The sequence below is a fragment of the Nerophis lumbriciformis genome, linkage group LG08, assembly GCF_033978685.3.
Source record: "Nerophis lumbriciformis linkage group LG08, RoL_Nlum_v2.1, whole genome shotgun sequence".
NCBI classification, from domain to species: Eukaryota; Metazoa; Chordata; class Actinopteri; order Syngnathiformes; family Syngnathidae; genus Nerophis; species Nerophis lumbriciformis.
The window spans coordinates 2,577,781-2,604,765 of NC_084555.2; the positions used below are offsets into that span (position 1 = coordinate 2,577,781).

Consider the following 26,985-nt stretch of genomic DNA (forward strand, 5'->3'; position numbering starts at 1 on the left):
TGAGAGCCCAGGTTGCTCTGATAGTGGCCTTCAACTCTTCTGCGTTTTTGGGTCTGGCATTCTGCATCTTCCTTTTCACAATACCCCACAAATTTTCTATGGGGCTAAGGTCAGGGGAGTTGGCGGGCCAATTTAGAACAGAAATACCATGGTCCGTAAACCAGGCACGGGTAGATTTTGCGCTGTGTGCAGGCGCCAACTTGAAATCTCCATCTCCATAGAGCAGGTCAGCAGCAGGAAGCATGAAGTGCTCTAAAACTTGCTGGTAGACGGCTGCGTTGACCCTGGATCTCAGGAAACAGAGTGGACCGACACCAGCAGATGACATGGCACCCCAAACCATCACTGATGGTGGAAACTTTACACTAGACTTCAGGCAACGTGGATCCTGTGCCTCTCCTGTCTTCCTCCAGACTCTGGGACCTCGATTTCCAAAGGAAATGCAAAATGTGCATGGTTGGGTGATGGTTTGGGGTGCCATGTCATCTGCTGGTGTCGGTCCACTCTGTTTCCTGAGATCCAGGGTCAACGCAGCCGTCTACCAGCAAGTTTTAGAGCACTTCATGCTTCCTGCTGCTGACCTGCTCTATGGAGATGGAGATTTCAAGTTCCAACAGGACTTGGCGCCTGCACACAGCGCAAAATCTACCCGTGCCTGGTTTACGGACCATGGTATTTCTGTTCTAAATTGGCCCGCCAACTCCCCTGACCTTAGCCCCATAGAAAATCTGTGGGGTATTGTGAAAAGGAAGATGCAGAATGCCAGACCCAAAAACGCAGAAGAGTTGAAGGCCACTATCAGAGCAACCTGGGCTCTCATAACACCTGAGCAGTGCCAGAAACTCATCGACTCCATGCCACGCCGCATTAACGCAGTAATTGAGGCAAAAGGAGCTCCAACCAAGTATTGAGTATTGTACATGCTCATATTTTTCATTTTCATACTTTTCAGTTGGCCAACATTTCTAAAAATCCCTTTTTTGTATTAGCCTTAAGTAATATTCTAATTTTGTGACACACGGAATTTTGGATTTTCATTTGTTGCCACTTCAAATCATCAAAATTAAATGAAATAAACATTTGAATGCATCAGTCTGTGTGCAATGAATAAATATAATGTACAAGTTACACCTTTTGAATGCAATTACTGAAATAAATCAAGTTTTTCAAAATATTCTAATTTACTGGCTTTTACCTGTATATATATATATATATATATATATATATATATATAAGGGCTGCAACAACTAATCGATTCAAATCGATTATAAAAATAGTTGGCGATTAATTTACTCATTGATCTATGCTATGCGCATGCGCAGAGGCTACGTTTTTTTGTTTTGTTTTTTTTACCTTTATAAACTGCAACAAATACAAACAGTTGAGACACAATAATCAAAATAATAGGGGTGTAACGGTACGTGTATTTGTATCGAACCGTTTCGGTGCGGAAGTGTACCGAACGAGTTTCCACACGGACATATTAAGTAGCGTACTGCACGTTGTGTAAACAATACTCAAAATGCCGGACATTTGAGGCATTTAAGAAACTCCGCAAAAGAGGACATGTCCGGTGCAAAGAGGACGTATGGTCAGTCTATCCTATCCCGTTAGCTGCTAGCAAAAGAGGACTAGCAGCGAGCGGTTTAACCGGACGTGAAACCGACCGGGCTAGGTCCTGACTATACGACCTCTTTTCACCGGACATGGATGGATGGATGTCCTCTTTTGCGGGGCTGTCAGGGTGGAGTTTCTTAAATGCCTCAAAATGTCCAGCATTTTGAATTAGGGTTGCGTGTATTTTCAATATACGTTCAGGGTTAAGAAGGTTAAAAACAAAACAAATTGTTCGCGCAGCAGCATTGGTGAGGGAGGGGCGAGACAGAGAGCGAGAGAGTTGTGATAAACGCGCATGCGTCATCAGGCTCTACTTTTTATCCATACATTTACATACCTGCCAACTTTTGAAATCAGAAAAACCTAGTAGCCAGGGTCCAGGGGCCGCAGTCCAGGATAAAGTCCTGGTGGGGGGTTCCTTCGCCCCCCGACGCAAAATGATTATTAGCATTCAGACAGGTTAAAATGTTGCTAAAACCATCACTTTTCTATCAGTCACAGTGACTTTTCAAAACAAAAATATTACAGCAAAAATCATATGGGTTGATTGACATGTTTATTCTGTAAGCTAACTTCAATAGTTTGAAATTATTTTGACAGTTAATGCCAGTTATCCTGTCAACCTTTCACAAGACTTCAATTTGTTAATTGAAAGTATAAACACTTTTTACAGTAAACAAATGGTAAAACAGTACTAAACAATTCCATAAAAAAAAAAATTGGTGTCATTATTAACTTTCTGTCCAAGCTTGTATAATCTACTGCCTTGTTCAATTGTAAAAAATATTCTGTGCCTAAAATTCACATTTCTATCACAATTATCATACTGTAAACATGGTAGGCTAACTTCATTAAAATTAATAGTCCTGTCAATAGCATGGAATTACAATTCAAATGTAGATTTTTTTGTAAGCCTTTCAAAAGAATTCAAAATATGAAAAATTAATGAAAATTAATTTAAGCCATCAGACACTTGAAAAGTGGCACATCACATCTCTAATGTAATCATTTTAACTTTTCAACAGAAATAGCACTGCAAAAATATTAAGGACATACTTCTGTATTTTGGTAGTTATGCTGTCAACATTTAACAAGATTTCTTCAACTTGGACTTGAAAGCATAAATAGTATAAACACTTTTAACAGTATAACAGTACTAAACAATTCCAAAAGATAACATTGGTGTCATTACCTTTTTGTTTGCTCAATTATTGCCTCCGTAAATAAAACTTCGGCATTTATCACATCCAAAGAATCTGTTTGGGCGACGAAAAACGTTGAAAGTTTTCCACTTGTATCGCTAGCAACGGCATTAGACTTGTGTTTTTTTGTCCCAACGTGGTCTTTTACATCGCTAATTCCTCCGTGTCCGATCGAAAAATCTTGTCTGCACAAGGTGCAATTCGCGTAGTTTTCACCCTTTTTGGAACGGATAATTATTCCCGGATAGGCTTTTGAATATTCTTCACGGAATGACTGCAGTTTTCTTTTCGGTTTAAGACTCGTATGCGATTTTTCTCCGGCTGATTCCATGATCGTTCGCTCGTTTGGAAACAATGGCCTCGTGCTTGGCAGCGGTGCTATAAATAGCCTCGCGCATGGCATTCGGAATGGCTCGATAGGAAGTTACGGGAAGCAGTGTCGATTGTCATTGTTGTTACGCGATTTCATGAATAAAACTTAAAACTTTTTTTTTTTAATTAATGAAAAAACGTATTTTTTATCACTGCAACCGTAACCCGGAATAGGTTGATGAAAACCGTACTAATTACGTGAAAACCGGAGTAGTTGGCAGGTATGGATTTATCAGATTTAATTTTTTATTATCTATAGCAGGGGTGTCAAAAGTGTGCATTTTTGTATCATTTTCCTTGTTTTATTTGGCAAGTTGAAAGAACAGCGCCAGTATGCTGGTTTTTTTTCTCAATAAAATACTAGGATAGAAATGTAGTTTGTCTCTTTTATCCGATTAATCTATCAAATTAATCGTTAGTTGCAGCCCTAATATATATATATACATACATACATACATGGACAGATTTTATTAACCCAAGCCGAACACCTTAATATCATGACATGGTACTTGACACATGCTAAGCACCTTAAATTCATATAACATGGAACTTAACACATGCTGACGGTTAGCATGATAACATTAATATGCCAACTTTTTAAGCTGTATGCCTCAGAGTCATGCTTGACACATGTCTGTTTAGCAAATTTTTAACGTGTACGCCTCAGTTTCTGGTGGGTCGAGGGCATTGGGAAGGATGTGACTGCACTGCGCATTTCGAATCTCGTAATTCCAGAGGTGCGAGGCCTCGTCTTTAATGCAAGATATTAAAAAGTGCTCAGACTAGTGGTGATCCTGTGATCTTTTATTTGGAACTCAAAACAATAAAATGTACGATACATACAACTCAGATCAAGTGTAGCCAACTCATGACTAAACTGCAGAAGGGACCCAAGCAATTATATACATGTTATTTTTTACTCCTTACCATTGGGAAACATGTGACAAAATGTATCACAAACAGATGATCTCTACATTCAACACCTTGAATAAAGATGTATTCAATACAATGCAAAAAGTATGATTTGATCTGTAGAGGAAAAACATGTTTTATGTTTGATGACCGAGACTTCTTGGAACAATAGCTACAGAACATGTGAGAACATTAACAATTGTCAAGAGGAAGGCCAAAAAAGAAAAGCAGCTGCATACAAACCACTACATGAAGCTGGAAATGTCACTGACAAACTTGCTTGTATATAAAAAAAAATCCAGACTTCAAAGCCAATTTTGCACTAAAACAAATCTGTACTTTTAACTTTGCAACCACATTACATTGTCATTTTGATTCCAGGTTTCACAGCAAAGCAAGTTGAAAATTCAGGGATTGGAGTGCTGTGCACAAAAAAGGATTTTGTTGTATTTTCATGCTTTTCCCCCCACCACTAACCAAGGTTCCGCAGACATTAAAAGGAAGTGTGTACTTGCTCGCCGTGCCGTGGTCAAAACAAATATAAAACATGGGACGACGACTCACTGCTCAGTAGTGGCCTGTGGGGTGGACAAAAGTGAGAGATTAAAAAAACGTGACAAAATGCTAAACACTTTGAACATGAGTATTTCTTCAAAAAGTGTCCTAAACTCGAACAGACAACTTCAATTATTCCTCAAGTGTGCCACTAGGGAGCTGTGATTACCTTTACTAGGACTAATATTGTGCTTAGCTGGGTTACATATGACGTCATATCCGTTTTTCACAGAATGGTCAAGCAGCTTGAGCGTAGCATTAAAAAAACAAGTGAGAGCGAGTGTAGAGCTTGAGCAAAAAATGCCATATTGCTGTTCTTGGGTGTTACAGTCGTTCAAAAAGAGAGATAAGAAAGAGCTTTCATAGAGTCCCGAAAGAAGTGGTTCGTAAAGGCAATAAAGTGAGGGGAAAAACAAAAGTACGTCAAAGGAAATTGCTCTTAAAAATAATATTTTCATCATTTTGTGGAATACTTTGTAAAACGTTTGTTTGAACATTTGATCTGAGAAACTTTGTGATACAATAGAGCAGTGGTTCTTAACCTGGGTTCGATCGAACCCTAGGGGTTCGGCGGAGGTCAAAACACACCCGACTCATCGTATAAATACAAACTTCTCCCTATCGGCGTATTACGGATACGGCAACAGCTGACTGGTTTGCAGGTGTGTAATTTGTTGTAAGTTTATGCACTGTGTTGGTTTTGTTGTTTGAACAAGGTGATGTTCATGCACGGTTCATTTTATGCACCAGTAAAAAAACATGGTAACACTTTAGTATGGGGAACATATTCACCATTAATTAGTTGCTTATTAACATGCAAATTAGTAACATATTGGCTCTTAACTAGTCATTATTAAGTACTTATTAATGCCTTATTCGGCATGGCCTTATTATAACCCTAACCCTGGCCCTAACCCTAAACAAATAACTCTAAATTAAGTCTTTATTACTTAGAATATGTTCCCCTAGTGTCCAAATAACTCTAAATGAAGTATTTGTTACTTAGAATATGTTCCCCATACTAAAGTATTACCAAACATAACTTTGTCTTAAATTTGAAAAAAACAAACAAAAAAAACGTTTTATTTTTCACTAAAGAAGGTTTCCGTGAATGCGCATATAAAACTGGTGGAGTTCGGTACCTCCAACAAGGTTAAGAACCACTGGGGGGGGGGGGGGGGGGGGGGGGGGGGGGGGAATCGGGTTACCCATATATGTGGTCCTCTCCAAGTTTTCTCATAGTCATTCACATCGACGTCCCACTGGGGTGAGTTTTTCCTTGCCCTTATGTGGGCTTTGTACCGAGGATGTCGTTGTGGCTTGTGCAGCCCTTTGAGACACTTGTGATTTAGGGCTATATAAATAAACATTGATTGATTGATTGATTCTCTATTATATTAGTAGTGTTTACTAGCACAAATAAACAAAGAAAGAACAAGAAATGGCATTAGTTTGTGTTTTTTTGTGGTTGCTATGCCTACATATAACTAGAAAGACCGGCATGTGCAAATAAACTAACGTCATGTGAAATCCTGGTAATAAATATTGTGATTATTGGTCCAATCCACTGTATTTCCATTGTTGATTTTCATAACAGAAAGTAAAACCTAAGTTGTTGTGCAGGACAGCAGTTTTTTTATTCAACTCGGATGATCACTTTATTAAATCTTTGGTGATATTTGTTAGCATCCAGAAAATATCCTTAATAGTATTAATAAACTAAATAAATACATCTCTCGTAGGCTCAACAGCATACACTATATTGAATCTTGATATCACGAGCATGGCTGAACAACAGGGACATCTGTAACTAAATAATGAGGCATAACAAATGCAGACATGAAATGTAGATGAGACTAATATTTGTAGCAGGAAATAAACTGCAAACAAACATTTTTCTCATTTGCGTCACGATCACAGCAGCATTTCTTGCGTATTTCTTTTTTTGCACCTTCATTTTAAGAGGTTATTAAGTGTTCAATGTGATTTTAGAATTGGGTTTACCGTATTTTCCGCACTATTAGCCGCACCTAAAAACCACAAATTTACTCAAAAGCTGACAGTGTGGCTTATAACCCGGTGCGCTTTATATATGGATTAATATTAAGATTCATTTTCATAAAGTTTAGGTCTCGCAACTACGGTAAACAGCCGCCATCTTTTTTCCCCGTAGAAGAGGAAGCGCTTCTTCTTCTACGGTAAGCAACCGCCAAGGTAAGCACCCGCCCCCGTAGAAGAAGAAGCGCGCGGATATTACGTTTCATTTCATTTGTGTGTTTACATCTGTAAAGACCACAAAATGGCTCCTATTAAGAGACACGCGTACAACGCAGAATTCAAACTCAAGGCAATAAGTCACGCAGTAGAACACGGAAATAGAGCAGCAGCAAGAGAATTGAACATAAATGGTGCGTAGGTAGAGGAAGCAACAAGATGACCTGCGCCACTAAGACAGGGAGACAGCACCGGACGACATACGCCAACATCTGCCAGTGGATTGTAAATGCCTGGGCGGATATATCGGTCTCAACTGTGGTCCGAACTTTCCGGAAGGCAGGATTCACGGAACTGCTGGACAACAACAGCGACATTGACTCTGATGACTTTGACGAGACGGAGCCGGCCATTTTGGATGCCGTATTCGCCCAACTTGTTAATTCAGACACTGAAGAAAAATTCGAGGGATTTATGGATGAGGAATAATTTCAGAAAGTGAGCTTTAAATGTTTAATTTGTGTGTTGTGTGACATTAACGTTCGAGCAACGTTGAGTTGTTGATGTTGCTATTGCTCTGCACTAATTTGAGTGTTACTATTTTTGTGATTGCACATTTGCACATTACATTTTGGGGGTGAACAGAGTTGTTAGAACGCTGGTTTGTAATATATTATTAAAGTTTGACTGACCTATCTGACTGTTTTTTTGACATTCCCTTTAGCGCAGCGTAGGCGCGGCTTATAACCCGGGGCGGCTTATAGGTGAACAAAGTTTTGAAATATGCCATTCATTGAAGGTGCGGCTAATAACCCGGGGCGGCTTATAGTGCGGAAAATACGGTACATTGAGTGTTTTCTGTGCTTATGTTGACATTTCCTTTCTGCCTTGATAGCTAAAGGGATTATAATCAGAGGATGGTTACATTTTAAATAAGAATGTTTACCGGTACATTTAATTTATTTTTCTCCTGGTCCTCCCGTTCAATTGTTGATATAAATGATCAATAATTATCGATATCGTACGATATAAAACACTTAAAACATAAAACAGTTTGTCATATTGCCAAGATCTATACTTGATAAATACATTTTTGGTCAAAACCCCCCAAAATTGAAACTGAAAAAATAAAAATAAAATATAAACCCTTAACTCAGCATGGCGGCCACTTTTTTTCTTCCTTTTTCCTTTCTATATATGTGTACCTACACGAAAAGCTAAAGCCAACATTCAGTCCGTGCACAAGTGTTTTACAAAGTTCAACTTCAAAATGTGACAAAAATAGACATTTGACATAAGTTAGCCGGTGGTGTGATATTCCTTGCTCTGAAAAATGTAACTTTAAGCAAGTTGCAAACAGCCCCCTTAATCATGCCATGCTTTTATTTTATTTCACTACTTTGCACTGATTAGGAAGTCTTTACATGTTTTAATACAGTGTAATTAGACAGTAGTCATGTTGCTGTTTTTACAATGCTTAGCAATAACATAAAAGTTAATACTACGACACATGCCGACAACAAATTGACCCATTTTTCATAGAAGTAACCCTTTTGGCTATCAAACTTTATATCGACCACGTATATCCATGTTGGGTGGCTTCAGCGGACTTAAGCTGGTGGACACACTGTGGACATAAGCAGGACCGACTTAAAAGGGGTTCCACTGAGAAAAAATAAATAAATAATAATAATAATTAAAAATAATAATAGATTTTATTTGTAAAAAGCACTTTACATTGAGTAAACAACCTCAAAGTGCTACAGTGTTTTAAATTTTTTTTAAATAAAAAGATAATAAAAATAAAAACTAGAACAGCCTTATAGCTAGAACTAGTATGCATATATATATATAAAAAAAGAAGGGTTTTTAAGCCTTTTTAAAAGCATCCACAGTCTGTGGTGCCCTCAGGTGGTCAGGAAGAGCGTTTCACAGACTGGGAGCGACGGAGCAGAAAGCCCGGTCTCCCATTGTTCGTAGCTTTGTCCTCGGAGGTTGGCCTATCTGGAGTGGACCATATATATATATATTGGTATATACAATTTGAATCAAGGTTAATTATTTATAAAAATGTAAAATAATAATAAAATAAAAATGTTTTTGTACAAATAACCTGCGCAATATACTCTCTGCAGTTGAGTAAATAAAGCCCCCCCGGCCACAATATGATAATACATTTAAAAAGTTTTGAAACATACGTGGGGAGTAGGACCGTGATCTGGATCGAGAGCGGTACCCTCTGCTGTAGTAAGGTGACGGAGACCTTCGTCTATTGGGACAAACACAATTCAAGCTGGTCATCGATCAGATGAGATAATAGACCATGTTTCACCAGACAAACAAGCTACCTGTACGATCTGTACTCTCTGTCCTCGTAGCGATCATAGTCCCGGTCATAACCCCGGTCGTACCCTCTGTCGTATCCTCTGTCGTAGTCCCTTGACATGCGCCTCGATGAGCTGCCGCCGCCGCCGCCACCGCTGCTGCTGCTGCTTCCGCCGCCACCCCCACCACTACCACCACTGGAGGATAGTAGCGGAACGTTGCTCAATAGAACCCTTGAATGCGTTTATAACCAGTCATCAAACACTCACTATGTGGGTCTTCCCATATAGATGCCAGGGGTAGGGGTGTGCGCTCGCTTGGTAATGGAAAAATCCACACGGATCCGGCGACCGTCCAGCTCCATCCCATTGGCGTGCTCCTTGGCCTGATTCAATGATTCGCCCCGGGTGTGATTAATCATCGAGTTAATAAAACACGGCCTAAATATACAGACGTCGGCTTGTGTCCTGCTTACCTCCTTGGAGTCCCCGTAGTTCTCAAAGTAGACGAAAGCAAAGCCCCTGGAGCGGCGAGACTGCTGGTCGTACACGATGTTGACGTCCGCCAGAGGGCCGTACTTGGAGAACACCTCCCTCAGGTCCCTCTCGGTAGTGTAGAGACTCAGGCCAAACACACCCAGACACATGTTGGGGTCTGGGTTGGCCTGCAGGGGTTTTGAACATTTATCATCTACTGATTGGTGATACAGTGCATCCGGGGAGTATTCACAGCGCTTTCATTTTTCCACATTTTGTCATGTTAAAGCCTTATTCCAAAATATAATACATGTATTTTTGTCCTCTACATCTTACAGACAATTCTCCACGATGACAAAGTGAAGGCTTTTTTTTAAATTATAAAAAAAAAAAAGCTTTTTTAATTTTTTTAATTAAAACCCTAAGAAAACACATGTACATAAGTATTTGCAGCATTTGTTCAACACTTAGTTGATGCACCTTTGACGGTAGATACTGTACATATTGTATATTGTTATGAATGTGTCTGTTACTACATTATCTATTTACTTGCAGTATGTATTTTAAACAATGGAGGGTTATGTTTTTTTAGAGGGCTTTGAAGGCTACAACGGTGACTACCTTTAGCTGCAACTTCCAAGCGTTTATCATCCTCAAAATCCTAATAAAGCTAGCGTCGTTAGCATTAGCCAATATGCTAACACGTGTATGAGTGTCTGTTAGTATTAACAAACAATAGCATTCTCTTTTTTTTATTTCACAAGCTAGTTTCCACAACTTCAATGCCTTCTGTTAGGGATGTCCCGATCCAGGTTTTTGCACTTCCGATCCGATACCGATACTGGCCTATCCGAGCATGTATTAAAGTTTAAAGTTATTTAGCCTACTTAGTTGTCAGAATCATGTTGAAAAGGGTTTTAGTACTCTTGATAACAACTAGCCAGCTGAATTAGGGGAGTTTGAATAATACACAATGGTTGGTAACAAGAAACTGACCTGTTTATTCAAGGATAAACACAAAATAGACGAAATTATACATGACAAACAGAAATGGCATCATTGAACTAGGGCTGGGCGATATGGCCTTTTTTAAATATTGCGATATTTTAAGGCCATATCGCGATACACAATATATATGTGGATATTTTGATTCTATGTGTCTACATTAAAACATTCTTCTTCATACTGCATTAATATATGCTACTTTTAAACTTTCATGCAGAGAAGGAAATCCCAACTAAAAAAAATCACTATTTTTTTCATACGGTATTGATCTGGAAATGTTTGCCTCGGCATTTTGATGGTGTGGGCGTGTGGCACCGAATGGAGATAAGCGTCTCGACAGACATTACAATATTTGAACAATGATGACGAAAACTGTTTTCTCTGTCGTGTCCGTGTGTCGAAAATTGTTATGCGCTTATTTTTTTATTTGATTTTGTGCGTGGCATAGATTTGCCGTGCGCTAGCATGACAGCTAACGTTAGCCATGCTGCTACCTCTCTGCTCGGGGAGAACGTATACGTATGTGACGTGTGTAAGAAGGTGCGCTTGCTGTCTGTGAGAGGGAGACACAGGAAAGAGTGAGAAGAGCCTGTCGTGTAATGTCCGCAGCTAAAAGCAAGTGCGTGAGAATCCATAGACCTGTGGATGTGTTGAAGGTGTGCTGGAAAATGCGGAACGGAAATTAGGGAGCAGCATAAAAGTGGAATGTATTATTTAAATCGGTGCGTTGGAAAACACGGACCGGAGTTTTTTTTAATAAACTGGATCTGGATCGGCATTTTCCCATGCCTTGCCGATACGCATTTTTTGGCAAATATCGGCGGCCGATCCGATCCAAATATCGGATCGGGTCATCCCTACCTTTTGTTTGCTCGGCAGTTTTACTTCTGTGTAACAGGCACCATTTGGAAACACTGAAGGTATTTAAATAGACATTTACAAAATATTTCAGTGTAAATACCTCATTTCACAACCTATATATAGCTGCGGCTTATAGACCGGTGCGGCTAAATTATGAAAATATATTTTCTTCTAAAATTTAGTGGGTGTGGCTTATATCTCTGTGCGCTCTATGGTCCGGAAAAGACGGTATAGGATGTCATATTGACCAGGCCTCAAGCAATGTCCCCACCGCCACATATATGGAATCAAAACAAATTACCGTATTTTTCGGAGTATAAGTCGCACCGGAGTATAAGTCGCACCTGCCAAAAATGCATAATAAAAAAGGAAAAAAACCATATATAAGTTGCACTGGAGCCCGGCCAAACTATGAAAAAAACTGCGACTTATAGTCCGAAAAATACGGTATCCAAATATGTTGGCCTGTTCTTTCACCTCCGTCATTATCTTCCTCTTTATGCTCTACTTACTCTATACAAAACTCTCTTTGAACCACATCTAAACTACTGTAATGTCATCTGGTGTAACACCTTCCCTAGCTACCTTCACAAATTAGAATCCACGCAAAAGAAAATCATACGGGCCCTGTCATGGTCCAAGTTTAATGCCCCAACTCGACATCTATTCCATAATTATCATCTCTTAAGACTGACAGAGTTCAATATTTATCACAATGATTGTCTAACCTATCAAGTCATCCACAGGCTGAATCTCAGGCTCTGTAGCTTGGTTCCTATCTATCGTCCCCAGCATGCCCACAACACTCGCAACTTTGACCTGATATCAGGTAAACATCGTCTACTGGCTTGTACTGCTCGAAGTGTTGTATGCAGGGGACCAAAGATCTGGAACCGGCTTGATGAGAGCCTCAGGATGCTGTATTCATTCTCCAACTTCAAAAAAACTGAAATCATACTTATTAACCACCTATCTCTAATGTCTCATGTGGGGTAGACTACTGGTGGGTTGTGTGTGGTTGAATGAATGAATGTATGTATGTATGTATGTATGTATGTCTTAGAGATGCGCGGTTTGCGGACACAACCGCGGAGTCCGCGGATTATCCGCGGGTCGGGCGGTTGAAATAAAAAAAAATTAGATTTTATCCGCGGGTCGGGCGGTTGAAATAAAAAAAAATATTAGATTTTAAATAGATTCAGGCGAGTGGCAGTTAAACCAATTCGGAAATATATGTACATAGTTAAATGTTACCCACATACGAAAAACGAGCAGCACTCTTTGAAACAGGCAATTATTTATCATCAGGCACCTGAAGCACGCCACAACAGAAGAAGAAAAAAAAAAGATGGCCACGCCAGCAGCAAACGTGGTACGCGACAAACTAAAAAAGGGAATACTAAAGACCAGGGGAAAAAAAGGCCAGAAAAGTTCAGCGTGGACTCGTTTTTATGAGGTTGTAAATCAGGATGATAGTAATGCTGGCTACGTGATTAGCAAGAGCTGCGACGCTGTTTATGTCTACGACAGTCACAAAACCGGGACATCTAACATGGTGCATCACATTTGTGCAAAACCCCGAACCTCCACAAACACCCTGAGCATGAGCAGTTTCGTCCGCCGTGATCCTAGAAGAGTGCCACAGGATGTTAAAACATGGCTTACAGATGCATGTGTGAACGCAGCTGCCTGCAGCAGTTTGAGTGGCGCGAGTGCGCTTGGAGGTGCGCTCAGCGCGGCTCCCAGATGATTGCGCATTGGTGTGCGTCTGGGCCGTGACAGTGTGGCACGCAATGAATGTCTCTGCTGCATTGGATCAGTCTCCTTTCTTTAACAGGCAAAAGCTTTATAACCTCACTAATGCCTTGCATTGTCTATATTAGATATATAACAACGGGTGGGTGTGGGCGGGTGCGGTTTTGATAAAATGTTAGTTCGGGTGGATGGCGGATGGGTGACGACTTTTGTGATGCGGTTGCGGATGAAATAATTGCCTATCCGCGCATCTCTAGTATGTATGCTTGCTTTAGTGCTCCTATTTTGTGTTTATCATATAGCGTTTTAGTGCTTGCCACCATGTTTCAGCATTCCATGCATATACTGACCTCTGGACCCCCTGCTCAAAGCTTCTTCTAGCTTATCTGGGGGACCCTTTCACTTACCACCATCCATGGATATTCACTACTGTTGTAATTGTAATATGGTATTTGTGAATAAACTTGAAACTTGTTATGTAATCTAAGGGAAACCCCAAACATCCCCATCCCCTTTGTTTTATAAGTGTCAAGGGAATTTAGTGCAAAAAAAGCCCCCCTCTGGAAACCCAGGCAAAAACAAAACATGAACCTTACCCTGTTGCCGATGTGCCGGCGTCGGTTGGACATGGGAGACCGGCTGTGACTCCTGCGACGGCGGGATTCACCGCTGCCAGAGCGGCTTCTGGAGCGACGGCGGTGAGAGCGGGAGCGAGAGCGCGAGTAGTTCCTGCGCGAGCTTCGGTGAGAACGAGATCTAAAGTAGTGAGGGTGCAACATGAATGAGTTCATTGCAGCGTATTGACTTGCGTACAGTAGGTGAGTCTACAAACACGTTTTACCTCGACTTGGATTTGGATCTGGACCTGGACCGCGAATGAGACCGTGACCTAGAACGGTGGGATCCTCCTTTGGAGCGTGCCGGCGAGCGGCTGGCCGATTTTAAAGATCGTCGAGGGGAGGAACTCCCCGAGTCAGGCTGTGACTCCTGGACAAATCAGACATTGAGTTAAAAAGCAAAGACAAGAAAATAATAACAAAATTGAGTCAAGAGCTGACTCTACTCGCCTTTAAAACCCCCTATATAAATGTTTTTTTTGCAATTAGCTTACTTTTTTGCCAGAAATAAACAACAATTACATTAAAACACATTGTGACAGTAATGTATTACTTATTTAGCTGAGAAGGACATTCCTGAATTGTGGGGTGGGGGTTGGCGAGTGAGAATTACAGATTTTAAAAAAAGGATTTATTAACATGCATGATTTAGAAAAAGAAACAGGAAGAAAGAGTAGCAACATAACAGGCTTTTAAGAAATTACTCCTACCCGGCCAAACTTCTGATCATAACTTCATTACTTCTTTTACTTCATTACTTCAAAACAACCCTTCATTCTTCTTTCTTCTCTTTGACATTCTTAAGGCTTCTTTTTTTGATCCTCTTCCCCAATTTAGCATCTGCCATTACAACACTAGTCGAGGGGGCAGATCTTCTTTTTTCCGCTTCCAATACATTAGCATGCATCAACAGCATCATCGGCTTCAAACAAAAAACAACTTTGCGTCTGAAACTTCTTCCGCCTTTTTCTTTTCTTCCAACCTCAACCTTAACAAAGAACAAACAAGGGTGATAAGGCAAGTTGTTGTTTTTAGCATGAATACCAAGTGGCACAAAGAAACAACAGTACTAAAACAGTAATGTATTAAATAGTATTAGGGCCACACTGAAAGGATCGGTGAAATAAAAGTCATGATTACAGCTCAAGGCAACAAAAAATGGGTTGATATTTTTCCAAAGTTAAAAAAAAATCATACAATGAATAATTTACTTGTACTTTGTGCATATTGACATTTTCACACGAATTTTACATACTCCTTTAGGCTTGCAAAATTACAACCTTATGACTTCTTTACAATGTGGCCCCAATACGTCTTATAATACAGCATAAAATATTTCCATAACATCACAAGAAGCTAAAACTGTAGATATTGACGTCATTAATAATAATGACCATGTTTAATCTTACAGTAAGCAAAGGCGACCGTTGAATGGCGCATGAATAATGAAAGCATGGTAAGGCCGCGGCCTAGTCTTTGGACTACGGCGCGATGTTTTCTTTGTCTTAGCGTTACAATTCAAAGTATTCACAATGCATATACTTAAAACACAGAGATACATTGGAGTTGGAATTAAACAATGTCGTCTTTGGTTTGAAGACGTGTCCTTGCCTTAGCCGCAAGAACACAACACAAACATTGAAGCTAACAAGCTAACGATAGCTAAATGCTGCGACATTTTCTCTCCAACGGTATTATGTTGTACACAAACGCAACTTACCTTCTCTCTGAAGTCTTTCTCAGTGTCGCTCATGTTTGTGTCACTAGTCGGGTTACTAGTAAGAAAAGCGAGCTAAATCTACTTTTAAAGACTGCTTTCGCCTAATAGTTGATGGAATACACTGCGAAACCTGAAACGCAATGGGAAATAGGCCATGATCCTTTTTCCGGTTCCGGGTCTTTCAAAATAAAGGCACCGTCTTTTTTTTTAACATAGAAAATGAGTTAAAAAAAAAACAACTTACTTCTTTGCATAACAATTTAATTGAATGTTAATCGATGTTGAGCTACAGGCCTAATACATGCATTGAATACATCAGTGACGTGTGGTGAGGTTGATGGCTGGTGAGGCACTGACTTCATCACAGTCAGATTTACAAACATATGAACCCTAAAGAGTATCTTATTCACCATTTGATTGGCAGCAGTTAACGGGTTATGTTTAAAAGCTTATACCAGCATTCTTCCCTGCTTGGCACTCAGCATCAAGGGTTGGAATTGGGGGTTAAATCACCAAAAATGATTCCCAGGCGCGGCGCTGCTGCTGCCCACTGCTCCCCTCACCTCCCAGGGGGTGAACCAGGGGATGGGTCAAATTTCATTACACCTAGTGTGTGTGTGACAATCATTGGTACTTTAACTTAACTTTAACTTTACACATACAAACTGTAGCACACAAAAAAGCACATTTAATTAAAAAAACGTTATTATGGTCTTACCTTTACTTAGAAATTAAGTCCATGCGCCGCAACTCACTTAAACTTTCCACATGCAAGATTGAATCTATTTTAAAAAGTGTAACCGAGGGTTTATAAATGTCGCCTATACTGTATGAAACTACAAAATAACAAACACGGAGGCTCCAGTTTACACGAGGACCACTTTATTTACCTTCTTTCAAAAACCTCCGCAACGTGACATCACTTCCGCTCTTAGCGCCTTCAAAATAAGAGCTCAAGGCATATACTGTATAACAGCGCATAACAGGAACTTAACATCACAAAGAGGAAAGCCCATAAAAATAGGTTACAAAAGTTATTTAATAAGAAGCCAAAAAGTGCAAAAACAATAATGTTCGTGTTGGAGGAGTTGTGAATTAGGTACACCTGCAATCTGCAGGTGTATCTAATGTTGTGTCCCTGCAGTCATTCACAACTCCTCCAACACCAACATTATTGTTTTTGCACTTTTTGGCTTCTTATGAAATAATTTTTAAAAATAGATTCAATCTTGCACGTGGAAAGTTTAAGTGTGGGCTTTAGTTGATATAACAATTCTACGGCGGGGGTGCAGGAGGCGAGCCTCAGCCAGTGCGTCTTTTGCAGCCGTTTTATGATCGCTCAGCACAAGAAATATGTTACACACATACAGTTGTTGACAAAATACACTGTACATTATATACCTCAGCTAACTAAACTATGGAAATGTATAATATAATTCATATAGCAATACGGTCTCACTGCACAGCAGGCCAGCAGTTAGCCGAGTCCGCAATCCATGTTGAGGCACTGAGTGACGTGCCTCGACTGGCTGCTGTTCACCGCACCGTCTCTTCTCAGTATTTGAACGGCAAATGTGAAAATTCAGTGATTTTGAATAAAAATAATCTAAAACTGGTGAAGTTAAATGGAAAATAACTTTATAGTATAATCACTGGATACATATAACAATTTAATACAAATTTTTTCATTTTCCTTTTTTTTTTTTTTCCATGATGGCAGAGTCAGCCATCATGACACTTTTATCTGTAAAGGCATTTTTTAAAAGTAACTTTTTAACATTTTTAACTGCCATTCATAGATAGAAAAAAATTATGTTTGTAATGGAAATAATAGTTTTTATTTGATTATTTATTGCATTGTTTTATTCTAAAATTTTATTTTCTGCAACAAGAATGTGAGTGTGAATGTTGTCTGTCTATCTGTGTTGGCCCTGTGATGAGGTGGCGACTTGTCCAGGGTGTACCCCGCCTTCCGCCCGAATGCAGCTGAGATAGGCTCCAGCACCCCCCGCGACCCCAAAAGGGACAAGCGGTAGAAAATGGATGGATGGACAATCCGGGGAGGTGGGATGTGGAAGGGAGGGTGTTAGTTTAGGGTTGAAGTTGCCTGGAGGTGTTCTTTTAGTGCGGGTTTGAAGGAGGATAGAGATGCCCGTTCTTTTACACCTGTTGGGAGTGCATTCCATATTGATGTGGCATAGAAGGAGAATGAGTTATTTAGTTACATGCGGCTCTTTAGTGGCTCCATGGCGCTTTTTAAAAAATGCATGGAAAAAAATGGGGTGAAAAATGTTTTTGTTTTAATATTGTTTTTGTAGGAGGACAAACACGACACAAATCATCGTAATTGTTAGAAAGCCCATTGTTTGATATGTTTGTGCTTCACAAACATGGTACAAACATCATGTTTGTACCATGAATTGATTAACGTGGACCCATACTTGCCAACCTTGAGACCTCCAATTTCGGTAGGTAGGGGGTGGGCACGGGGGGCGTGGTTAAGAGGGGAGGAATATATTTACAGCTAGAATTCACCAAGTCAAGTATTTCATATACAGGTAAAAGCCAGTAAATTCGAATATTTTGAAAAACTTGATTTATTTCAGTAATTGCATTCAAAAGGTGTAACTTTTACATTATATTTATTCATTGCACACAGACTGATGCATTCAAATGTTTATTTCATTTAATTTTGATGATTTGAAGTAGCAACAAATGAAAATCCAAAATTCCGTGTGTCACAAAATTAGAATATTACTTAAGGCTAATACAAAAAAGGGATTTTTAGAAATGTTGGCCAACTGAAAAGTATGAAAATGAAAAATATGAGCATGTACAATACTCAATACTTGGTTGGAGCTCCTTTTGCCTCAATTACTGCGTTAATGCGGCGTGGCATGGAGTCGATGAGTTTCTGGCACTGCTCAGGTGTTATGAGAGCCCAGGTTGCTCTGATAGTGGCCTTCAACTCTTCTGCGTTTTTGGGTCTGGCATTCTGCATCTTCCTTTTCACAATACCCCACAGATTTTCTATGGGGCTAAGGTCAGGGGAGTTGGCGGGCCAATTTAGAACAGAAATACCATGGTCCGTAAACCAGGCACGGGTAGATTTTGCGCTGTGTGCAGGCGCCAAGTCCTGTTGGAACTTGAAATCTCCATCTCCATAGAGCAGGTCAGCAGCAGGAAGCATGAAGTGCTCTAAAACTTGCTGGTAGACGGCTGCGTTGACCCTGGATCTCAGGAAACAGAGTGGACCGACACCAGCAGATGACATGGCACCCCAAACCATCACCCAACCATGCAAATTTTGCATTTCCTTTGGAAATCGAGGTCCCAGAGTCTGGAGGAAGACAGGAGAGGCACAGGATCCACGTTGCCTGAAGTCTAGTGTAAAGTTTCCACCATCAGTGATGGTTTGGGGTGCCATGTCATCTGCTGGTGTCGGTCCACTCTGTTTCCTGAGATCCAGGGTCAACGCAGCCGTCTACCAGCAAGTTTTAGAGCACTTCATGCTTCCTGCTGCTGACCTGCTCTATGGAGATGGAGATTTCAAGTTCCAACAGGACTTGGCGCCTGCACACAGCGCAAAATCTACCCATGCCTGGTTTACGGACCATGGTATTTCTGTTCTAAATTGGCCCGCCAACTCCCCTGACCTTAGCCCCATAGAAAATCTGTGGGGTATTGTGAAAAGGAAGATGCAGAATGCCAGACCCAAAAACGCAGAAGAGTTGAAGGCCACTATCAGAGCAACCTGGGCTCTCATAACACCCGAGCAGTGCCAGAAACTCATCGACTCCATGCCACGCCGCATTAACGCAGTAATTGAGGCAAAAGGAGCTCCAACCAAGTATTGAGTATTGTACATGCTCATATTTTTCATTTTCATACTTTTCAGTTGGCCAACATTTCTAAAAATCCCTTTTTTGTATTAGCCTTAAGTAATATTCTAATTTTGTGACACACGGAATTTTGGATTTTCATTTGTTGCCACTTCAAATCATCAAAATTAAATGAAATAAACATTTGAATGCATCAGTCTGTGTGCAATGAATAAATATAATGTACAAGTTACACCTTTTGAATGCAATTACTGAAATAAATCAAGTTTTTCAAAATATTCTAATTTACTGGCTTTTACCTGTATATATATATATATATATATATATATATATATATATATATATATATATATATATATATATATTTATATATAAAATAAATACTTGAATTTCAGTGTTCATTTATTTACACATATACACACACATAACCCTCATCTAGTCATTGTTGAGTTAAGGGTTGAATTGTCCATCCTTGTTCTATTCTGTCACTATCTGATGCATTGCTGTGTGGCACGCACAAAAGTGCTTTCATCAAATGCACTAGATGGCAGTATTGTCCTCTTTAAGAGTGTCACAACATTGCTGTTTACGGCAGACGAACTGCTTTACTGTAGACGAAAACATGACTGCTGTTGTTGTGTGTTGTTGCCGCGCTGGGAGGACGTTAATGAAACTGCCTAACAATAAACCCACATAAGAAACCAAGAACTCGCCCTCCATCATTCTACAGTTATAACGTGATTGGGCAAGCACGTTGTTTATATTGTGGGAAAGCGGACTCAGGTCCGCATGGAGCTGGAGGGGGCGTGGCCTCCAGCTCCGCCTGAATTTCGGGAGATTTTCGGGAGAAAAGTTGTTTTCGGGAGAGGCGCTGAATTTCGGGAGTCTCCCGGAAAATCCGGGAAGGTTGGCAAGTATGACCGTGGACCCCAACTTAAACAAGTTGAAAAACTTATTGGGGTGTTACCATTTAGTGGTCAATTGTACGGAATATGTACTGTATAATCTACTAATAAAAGTCTCAAAACACTGGTGAGAGTATTTGGTCAGCGCCGTTTTGTCCTACTAATTTCAGCGGCCCTTGAACTCACCTTTGTGTGGACTGTGACTCAACAGTTTGTTTGCATGTATAACATTCTCCGACGCTGCCACAGAAAGACGTGTTATATGCCACTCCTTCTTTGTCTCATTTCGTCCACCAAACTTCTTATGCTGTGTGTGAATGCACAAAGATGAGCTTTGTTGATGTTATTGACTTTTTATAGACTTCCTTTTTATTGTCACTCAAATTTGAACTTTACAGTACAGATAAGAACAACATTTTGTTGCATTAGCTCATGGTAGTGGAGGATAAAATAGCAATAAGGTGCAGATATAAATAAATAGATCACTGTACAGATAAATATATATTTCACTTTTGCATACGCATCCACGTTTACGGATGTATGTTGTATTATCTTTATATTCTGGCGAGTTAATCCGTTTTAGTTTTTTTTGGTTATGGAGTGCTAATCAGGAATATTTGGTCACTGCATGACTGCAAGCTAATCCATGCTATTTAGGCCAGCTGTATGTACATATTGCATCATTAAGCCTCATTTGTAGCTATATTTGAGATCATTTAATTTCCTTTACTTATGTCGTTGGTGTATTTAGTTTTTTTTTTTTCATGACACATTATCTGTATGTAATATTGGCTACATTTCTGATAGTTGTTTGTGCGCCATGTTGTTCCAGACCACAGCAAACATTACCCAGCTTGAAAAATTTGTATTAAATCCATTAGACGAAGACAGCCCGCCGTTTCCATTAACTTGGACACACACATCTATACCTTTGGCCATTCTAAGACAGTCATTTCCAGGAGTTATCTCACCCTCTGATTAGTTTTACTAATGTTGTAAAAATGTGTAGAATAAATATTACATTTCAACATTTCTGTCAACGAGGATTTGAATCAGCCTGCGACACATAGTCATTTTGATAGTAGGCTAATATAGCTAATTAGCCACTTACATAAAGTGTTGCCATCATTATAACACTTAAAGTCTAAGTATTTTGATTTTTTGCACCTCCAGACCGTTTACTTTTTTGTATTTGTGGTCCAATATGGCTCTTTCAACAATTTGGGTTGCCGACCCCTTTACACATTAGGGCCAATTAAATTGGCCCTAATGTGTGAATGTTGTCTCTGTATTGGCCCTGCGATGAGTGCAGCTTGGATAGGCTCCAGCACCCCCCAGAACCCCGAAAGGGACAAGCAGTAGAAAATAGATCGATGGACACCATTAGATTGAATTATTGGCTGAGATCCTTTTCCTGTCTGGTTGCTTCAAAATAAAAAGCATTGTCTTTATTTATAAACAAACCAACACACTCTTTCTTACATCCATCCATTTTTCGACCGTGGAGTAAAGGGCTTCCATGGGCTAATCAACAGAAATATATTGTCTTGACCCAAGAACTACAAAGTGAAGAGGAAGCAGGACCAGACTCTCCATCAGGGACCTCTTCTTTGAACTGTTTTACAACCTTTTCTTTGAACCGTTGTAATCAAAGGCGATGGCTGTTTACGACCTCGGTCCCTTAGAAACAGCTGTTGCCATGTAATCAGGGAAAGTCCAAATAAAAGAGGAGGCGTACAATCTTTCGCCAGTGCGTGGTGAGGCGTCTCTCCTCAATTGAGCCAAATTTAATTCTTCCATGGGCTGAAGCCCTTGCAGGGGGTGGGCGGGGCCCCTATATTTCAAAATAAAATATTTGATGTGAAGTAATTGGAGCCTTCAAAAGGTCAATAATTCATAACATTGATATTAATGAAATGTTTGCAGCAAAAACGACTGGACCAGGTTTGGGGTGTGTTAAAGCTATTTTGTTGTGCCTCCGACAGGTGATTTATTAAATAATAACTTAAAAACCATAAAGGCACAAATGAAAATGTTTACAGAACAAACGTAGCACAGCAAGTTTGGGGAGATTTGGACATGGTGGGGGTCAGGGGGGCAACTTCACACAAGTGTCCTCTTTCCACGGTGGAAGAAAAGGGCTTCAAGCAAATGATTTCCAACTTTCGTCCTCAAAACGAACTGCAATCTTGAAGCTACTTTACCAAAAGTAGTCGAAGTCGAGACGACAATGCATCGGCTGCTCACATAAATATAATCGAGAAGCACCGCACTATGGCCAGTAACAATGAGCCAAATGGAGGTTACATTAATAACATTTATTCCTTTTTTGGGGGGCATCACATTTTAAAGCATGAACTCCCAACATGCCTGTTTACAGTAGTTTGCTATGCAATTGTAAAAAACGGTACTGTACATTACCATCACACCTCTTACTGCTTCAGTCAGGGTATAAACAACTACATTCATTGAAGAAAGCACAACTAAATATATACTTCCCAAAAAACTAATTCAGTCACGTCGTAAAAAAAGAACTTCATGTATTTTCCGCAAGTTTAACTTAAACATGCTTGTCTGCTGCTTGTTAAATCCTACATTGGAATCCAATCATGGTCGCGCTCCAGTTTCGATCTGAGGTCAGTGTCAGAAGATAAAAGGCACTTGTGGCAGTACTAATGACAATTATACAAAGAATGCAAAGGTAAAAAAAATTAAATAAAAAGGAAAAAAAAAAAGTCACTCGGCCAGCAGCAAAGCTCTCAATGTGCATGTCTCTAATTAAAACTCAGAGACTACAACAGGTTCATGTCACAGAGCTGTAAAGGGACGTCAATTAAGTCTTAAACGGTGAGCAGCTGGTCTTCAGTCGGACAAATCGTCCTCCAAGCTCGGTTCTTCTTCTTCTTCCTTTCCTTGCAATGTCTGTATACGTTTCTTCAGCATGAACGGACATGTTACAGCAGCTTCCGATGCAAAATTTCCCAAATCATTAACTTACGGAAGAGGGGCATGTGCCACTGCACGGTCAAAAATAAAAAAAACCTGTTACTTTTCGTGTTTGTATAGAAATCACAGGAACAGACAAAGGCCTTTTACAATACCTGTTTGAAGGTGAGGGGTCTTCCTTTAGCGATGTATTGTGCATATTTACATGCAAACACTCCACAGTCGCTGCCATTTTTCTGCTGGGGGATTTCCTGGAAGAAAGTTATCGCAAAATATATGACTCTAAACATACCCAGTTTTGTGGTTGTTGGAATAATTGTATCTAAGTTATCACAAAACGTTGTGTTTCAATGAGTTCCCGGCGAGAGGACAAAAGCTGTCTTTGATCCTACCAAACAAAAGGCTTGTAAAACTCCACTGTGTAGGATGGGAAGCATCCATTTCTTTCACGTATTGTAATCAACAGAAAGATATTGTCTTGACCCGAAAACTACAAAGTGAAGAGGAAGCAGGACCAGACTCTCCTTCAGGGACCTCTTCTTTGAACTGTTTTATGACCTTTTCTTTGAACTGTTGTAATCAAAGGCGATGGCTGTTTACGACCCCGGTCCCTTAGAAACAGCTGTTGCAATGTAATCAGGGAAAGTCCAAATAAAAGAGGAGGCGTACAATCTTTCGCCAGTGCGTGGTGAGGCGTCTCTCCTCAATTGAGCCAAATTTAATTCTGCCTGTTAAATTCTTTGCTTCTTGTCTTGTTTAATAGAGGTCATCAGTGTTTGAACCTGACAGTTGGTTTACTCAACTACAGAGAGTACTCTGTGTCTATTAGGAAGGTGGCCTTCTTCTTCTTCTTTTTTTTTTTTTTAAAGAATGTTCCATTTAACACTTCTGTTACATAAATAAAAATATAATAAAATATACCATTGTTTCTGCAGGTATCGGCAAATGTAATTTAATGCTTTTTAATGCCATTTAATGCCCATGTCCTACTGCAGACATTTTTCTGTATAGACAAAACTCTAAGTATTTGACAATAATAATCTTGAGTAGTTGAACATTTTACATTAACTGTTACTCTCTAGTGACTCACAAGACTGTTGATTCTGACAATGTATTTTTTGTTTTTCCGTAGTGGTAGCAGCAGCTGCCAGTTGCGATGGCGACAGCACCAGTTGCTTTGTTGGTCACGCTAAAAAAGTTTGGCATCGTTAACCGCTGCCTGCCTTCAATTGCCTACTTGTGATTAGGTGTGACAGGTAATAATGGAGTTGTTACAGCTTTCCAGCTGTTCGGCTCCCGTGCAGACCGTAGTCGAGGAGCACAGGGGAGACATTCCCTCCAGGGCCGATGTTTTCGTCGGGTGTAACACCCTTACTTTACCTGGCAATGGGTCTGCTAAGCTCTGCTTTTGGGTCAGAATGATGAGGCTGCGGAATTCGTGACAATCGCCTTATTATTACCGTATTTTTCGGACTATAAGTCGCAGTTTTTTTCATAGTTTGGCCGGGCTCCAGTGCAACTTATATATGTTTTTTTCCTTCTTTATTATGCATTTTCGGCAGGTGCGACTTATACTCCGAAAAATACGGTAGTTTTGCAGTGTATGGGAGTTTAGGAATTTAAACGTTTTTAAATTAAATTTGTACATGCTTGATCAATCAAATTTTATTTGTATAGTCCTTAATCACGAATGTTTATAAACACAATATCCTATTGTAATCAAACTATACGAATAATTCAAATTTTTTAAAAACATGATAAAACACAGAAATAATACATCAAAATATATACAGTATAATTCTAGTTTCAGGGACTAAGCAACTGAACCGCTTTTTCCCGAAGGGTAAGGACCAAGGGTAGGGGGCAGGACTTTAACCTCAAGTATTTAAAAATAAATACAATTGTACATGTAACGTAAGACTTCCAAGTTTTTATCTCATCAAATCGATAATACTGTATAGTCAAAAAATTATATTTATGTTTATCAAAGATTATTTGACAGGAAGGAGCGCTCTGCTGTTTTAAAACACTAGTGTTTGTTGTTAGTTTGAAAAAAACCCAAAAGAAATATGCTCTATAGTGTTCTGCTGATTTCCAAAATTATAAAAGTATTTTTTTCTTTACGGGAAAACTCCGACCCACGGGCCACCAGTTAAATAGTTCTGGGTCAGGACGCAGCTGAAGACACTTGTGATTTGCTTTGTCTCGCCTCTGGCTTTAGCCGTGTATTTGTGCTTGTCATAGTCAACAAGCTTAATAGGCAACCCAGCTTTTTTGTGGTCCCCTTTATTTAGAAAAGTATCGAAAAGTACTGAAAAGTATCGAAATACATTTTGGTACCGGTATCGGTACCCTAGTGTTAACCCTGTAATACCATTTTTGTGTTTCTTTGAGGTTCTGATATGATATTGTTGAAAATAGATGTATAGTCCAAGTCTACTCTTAGTTCCAACAGATATATAAAAAAAAAAATATATATATATATAATAAAAAAAAAAAATATATATATACACAGGTAAAAGCCAGTAAATTAGAATATTTTGAAAAACTTGATTTATTTCAGTAATTGCATTCAAAAGGTGTAACTTGTACATTATATTTATTCATTGCACACAGACTGATGCATTCAAATGTTTATTTCATTTCATTTTGATGATTTGAAATGGCAACAAATGAAAATCCAAAATTCCGTGTGTCACAAAATTAGAATATTACTTAAGGCTAATACAAAAAAGGGATTTTTAGAAATGTTGGCCAACTGAAAAGTATGAAAATGAAAAATATGAGCATGTACAATACTCAATACTTGGTTGGAGCTCCTTTTGCCTCAATTACTGCGTTAATGCGGCGTGGCATGGAGTCGATGAGTTTCTGGCACTGCTCAGGTGTTATGAGAGCCCAGGTTGCTCTGATAGTGGCCTTCAACTCTTCTGCGTTTTTGGGTCTGGCATTCTGCATCTTCCTTTTCACAATACCCCACAGATTTTCTATGGGGCTAAGGTCAGGGGAGTTGGCGGGCCAATTTAGAACAGAAATACCATGGTCCGTAAACCAGGCACGGGTAGATTTTGCGCTGTGTGCAGGCGCCAAGTCCTGTTGGAACTTGAAATCTCCATCTCCATAGAGCAGGTCAGCAGCAGGAAGCATGAAGTGCTCTAAAACTTGCTGGTAGACGGCTGCGTTGACCCTGGATCTCAGGAAACAGAGTGGACCGACACCAGCAGATGACATGGCACCCCAAACCATCACTGGTGGTGGAAACTTTACACTAGACTTCAGGCAACGTGGATCCTGTGCCTCTCCTGTCTTCCTCCAGACTCTGGGACCTCGATTTCCAAAGGAAATGCAAAATTTGCATGGTTGGGTGATGGTTTGGGGTGCCATGTCATCTGCTGGTGTCGGTCCACTCTGTTTCCTGAGATCCAGGGTCAACGCAGCCGTCTACCAGCAAGTTTTAGAGCACTTCATGCTTCCTGCTGCTGACCTGCTCTATGGAGATGGAGATTTCAAGTTCCAACAGGACTTGGCGCCTGCACACAGCGCAAAATCTACCCGTGCCTGGTTTACGGACCATGGTATTTCTGTTCTAAATTGGCCCGCCAACTCCCCTGACCTTAGCCCCATAGAAAATCTGTGGGGTATTGTGAAAAGGAAGATGCAG

The 26,985-nt window shown here is 39.9% G+C and overlaps 2 protein-coding genes across 2 annotated transcripts in view; both read right to left on the bottom strand.

Annotated features, from left to right (window-relative positions):
- Nucleotides 1–3,979: 3,979 nt before the first annotated feature.
- Nucleotides 3,980–15,803, bottom strand: tra2b (transformer 2 beta homolog). Its single transcript, XM_061968113.2, has 8 exons — nucleotides 15,632–15,803; nucleotides 14,136–14,281; nucleotides 13,891–14,050; nucleotides 9,673–9,861; nucleotides 9,467–9,582; nucleotides 9,221–9,394; nucleotides 9,071–9,141; nucleotides 3,980–4,681 (listed from the first exon to the last, which is right to left on the bottom strand). The coding sequence occupies exons 1-8, from the start codon at nucleotides 15,662–15,664 to the stop codon at nucleotides 4,671–4,673; spliced, it is 900 nt and encodes a 299-aa protein (XP_061824097.1). The 5' UTR covers nucleotides 15,665–15,803; the 3' UTR covers nucleotides 3,980–4,670.
- Nucleotides 15,804–22,675: 6,872 nt separating this feature from the next.
- The window catches only part of senp2 (SUMO specific peptidase 2), a 37,038-nt gene continuing 32,728 nt past the window's right edge, over nucleotides 22,676–26,985 (bottom strand). The window contains exons 16-17 of the mRNA XM_061968126.2: nucleotides 23,480–23,575; nucleotides 22,676–23,395 (exon numbers count right to left, since the gene is read on the bottom strand). Of these exons, the coding sequence (XP_061824110.1) occupies nucleotides 23,333–23,395; nucleotides 23,480–23,575 (159 nt within the window). The 3' untranslated portion in view covers nucleotides 22,676–23,332. The remainder of the gene's footprint in view (nucleotides 23,396–23,479; nucleotides 23,576–26,985) is intronic.

Excerpts from the sequence above, each read along its gene's own strand:
- tra2b (XM_061968113.2), bottom strand. The coding sequence starts at position 15,664 with ATGAGCGACACTGAGAAAGACTTCAGAGAGAAG. Across the intron at positions 14,051-14,135 it reads AGATCCAAATCCAAGTCGAG|ATCTCGTTCTCACCGAAGCT; the intron begins GTAAAACGTGTT and ends TCACTACTTTAG. Across the intron at positions 9,583-9,672 it reads ACTACGGGGACTCCAAGGAG|GCCAAGGAGCACGCCAATGG; the intron begins GTAAGCAGGACA and ends TCATTGAATCAG.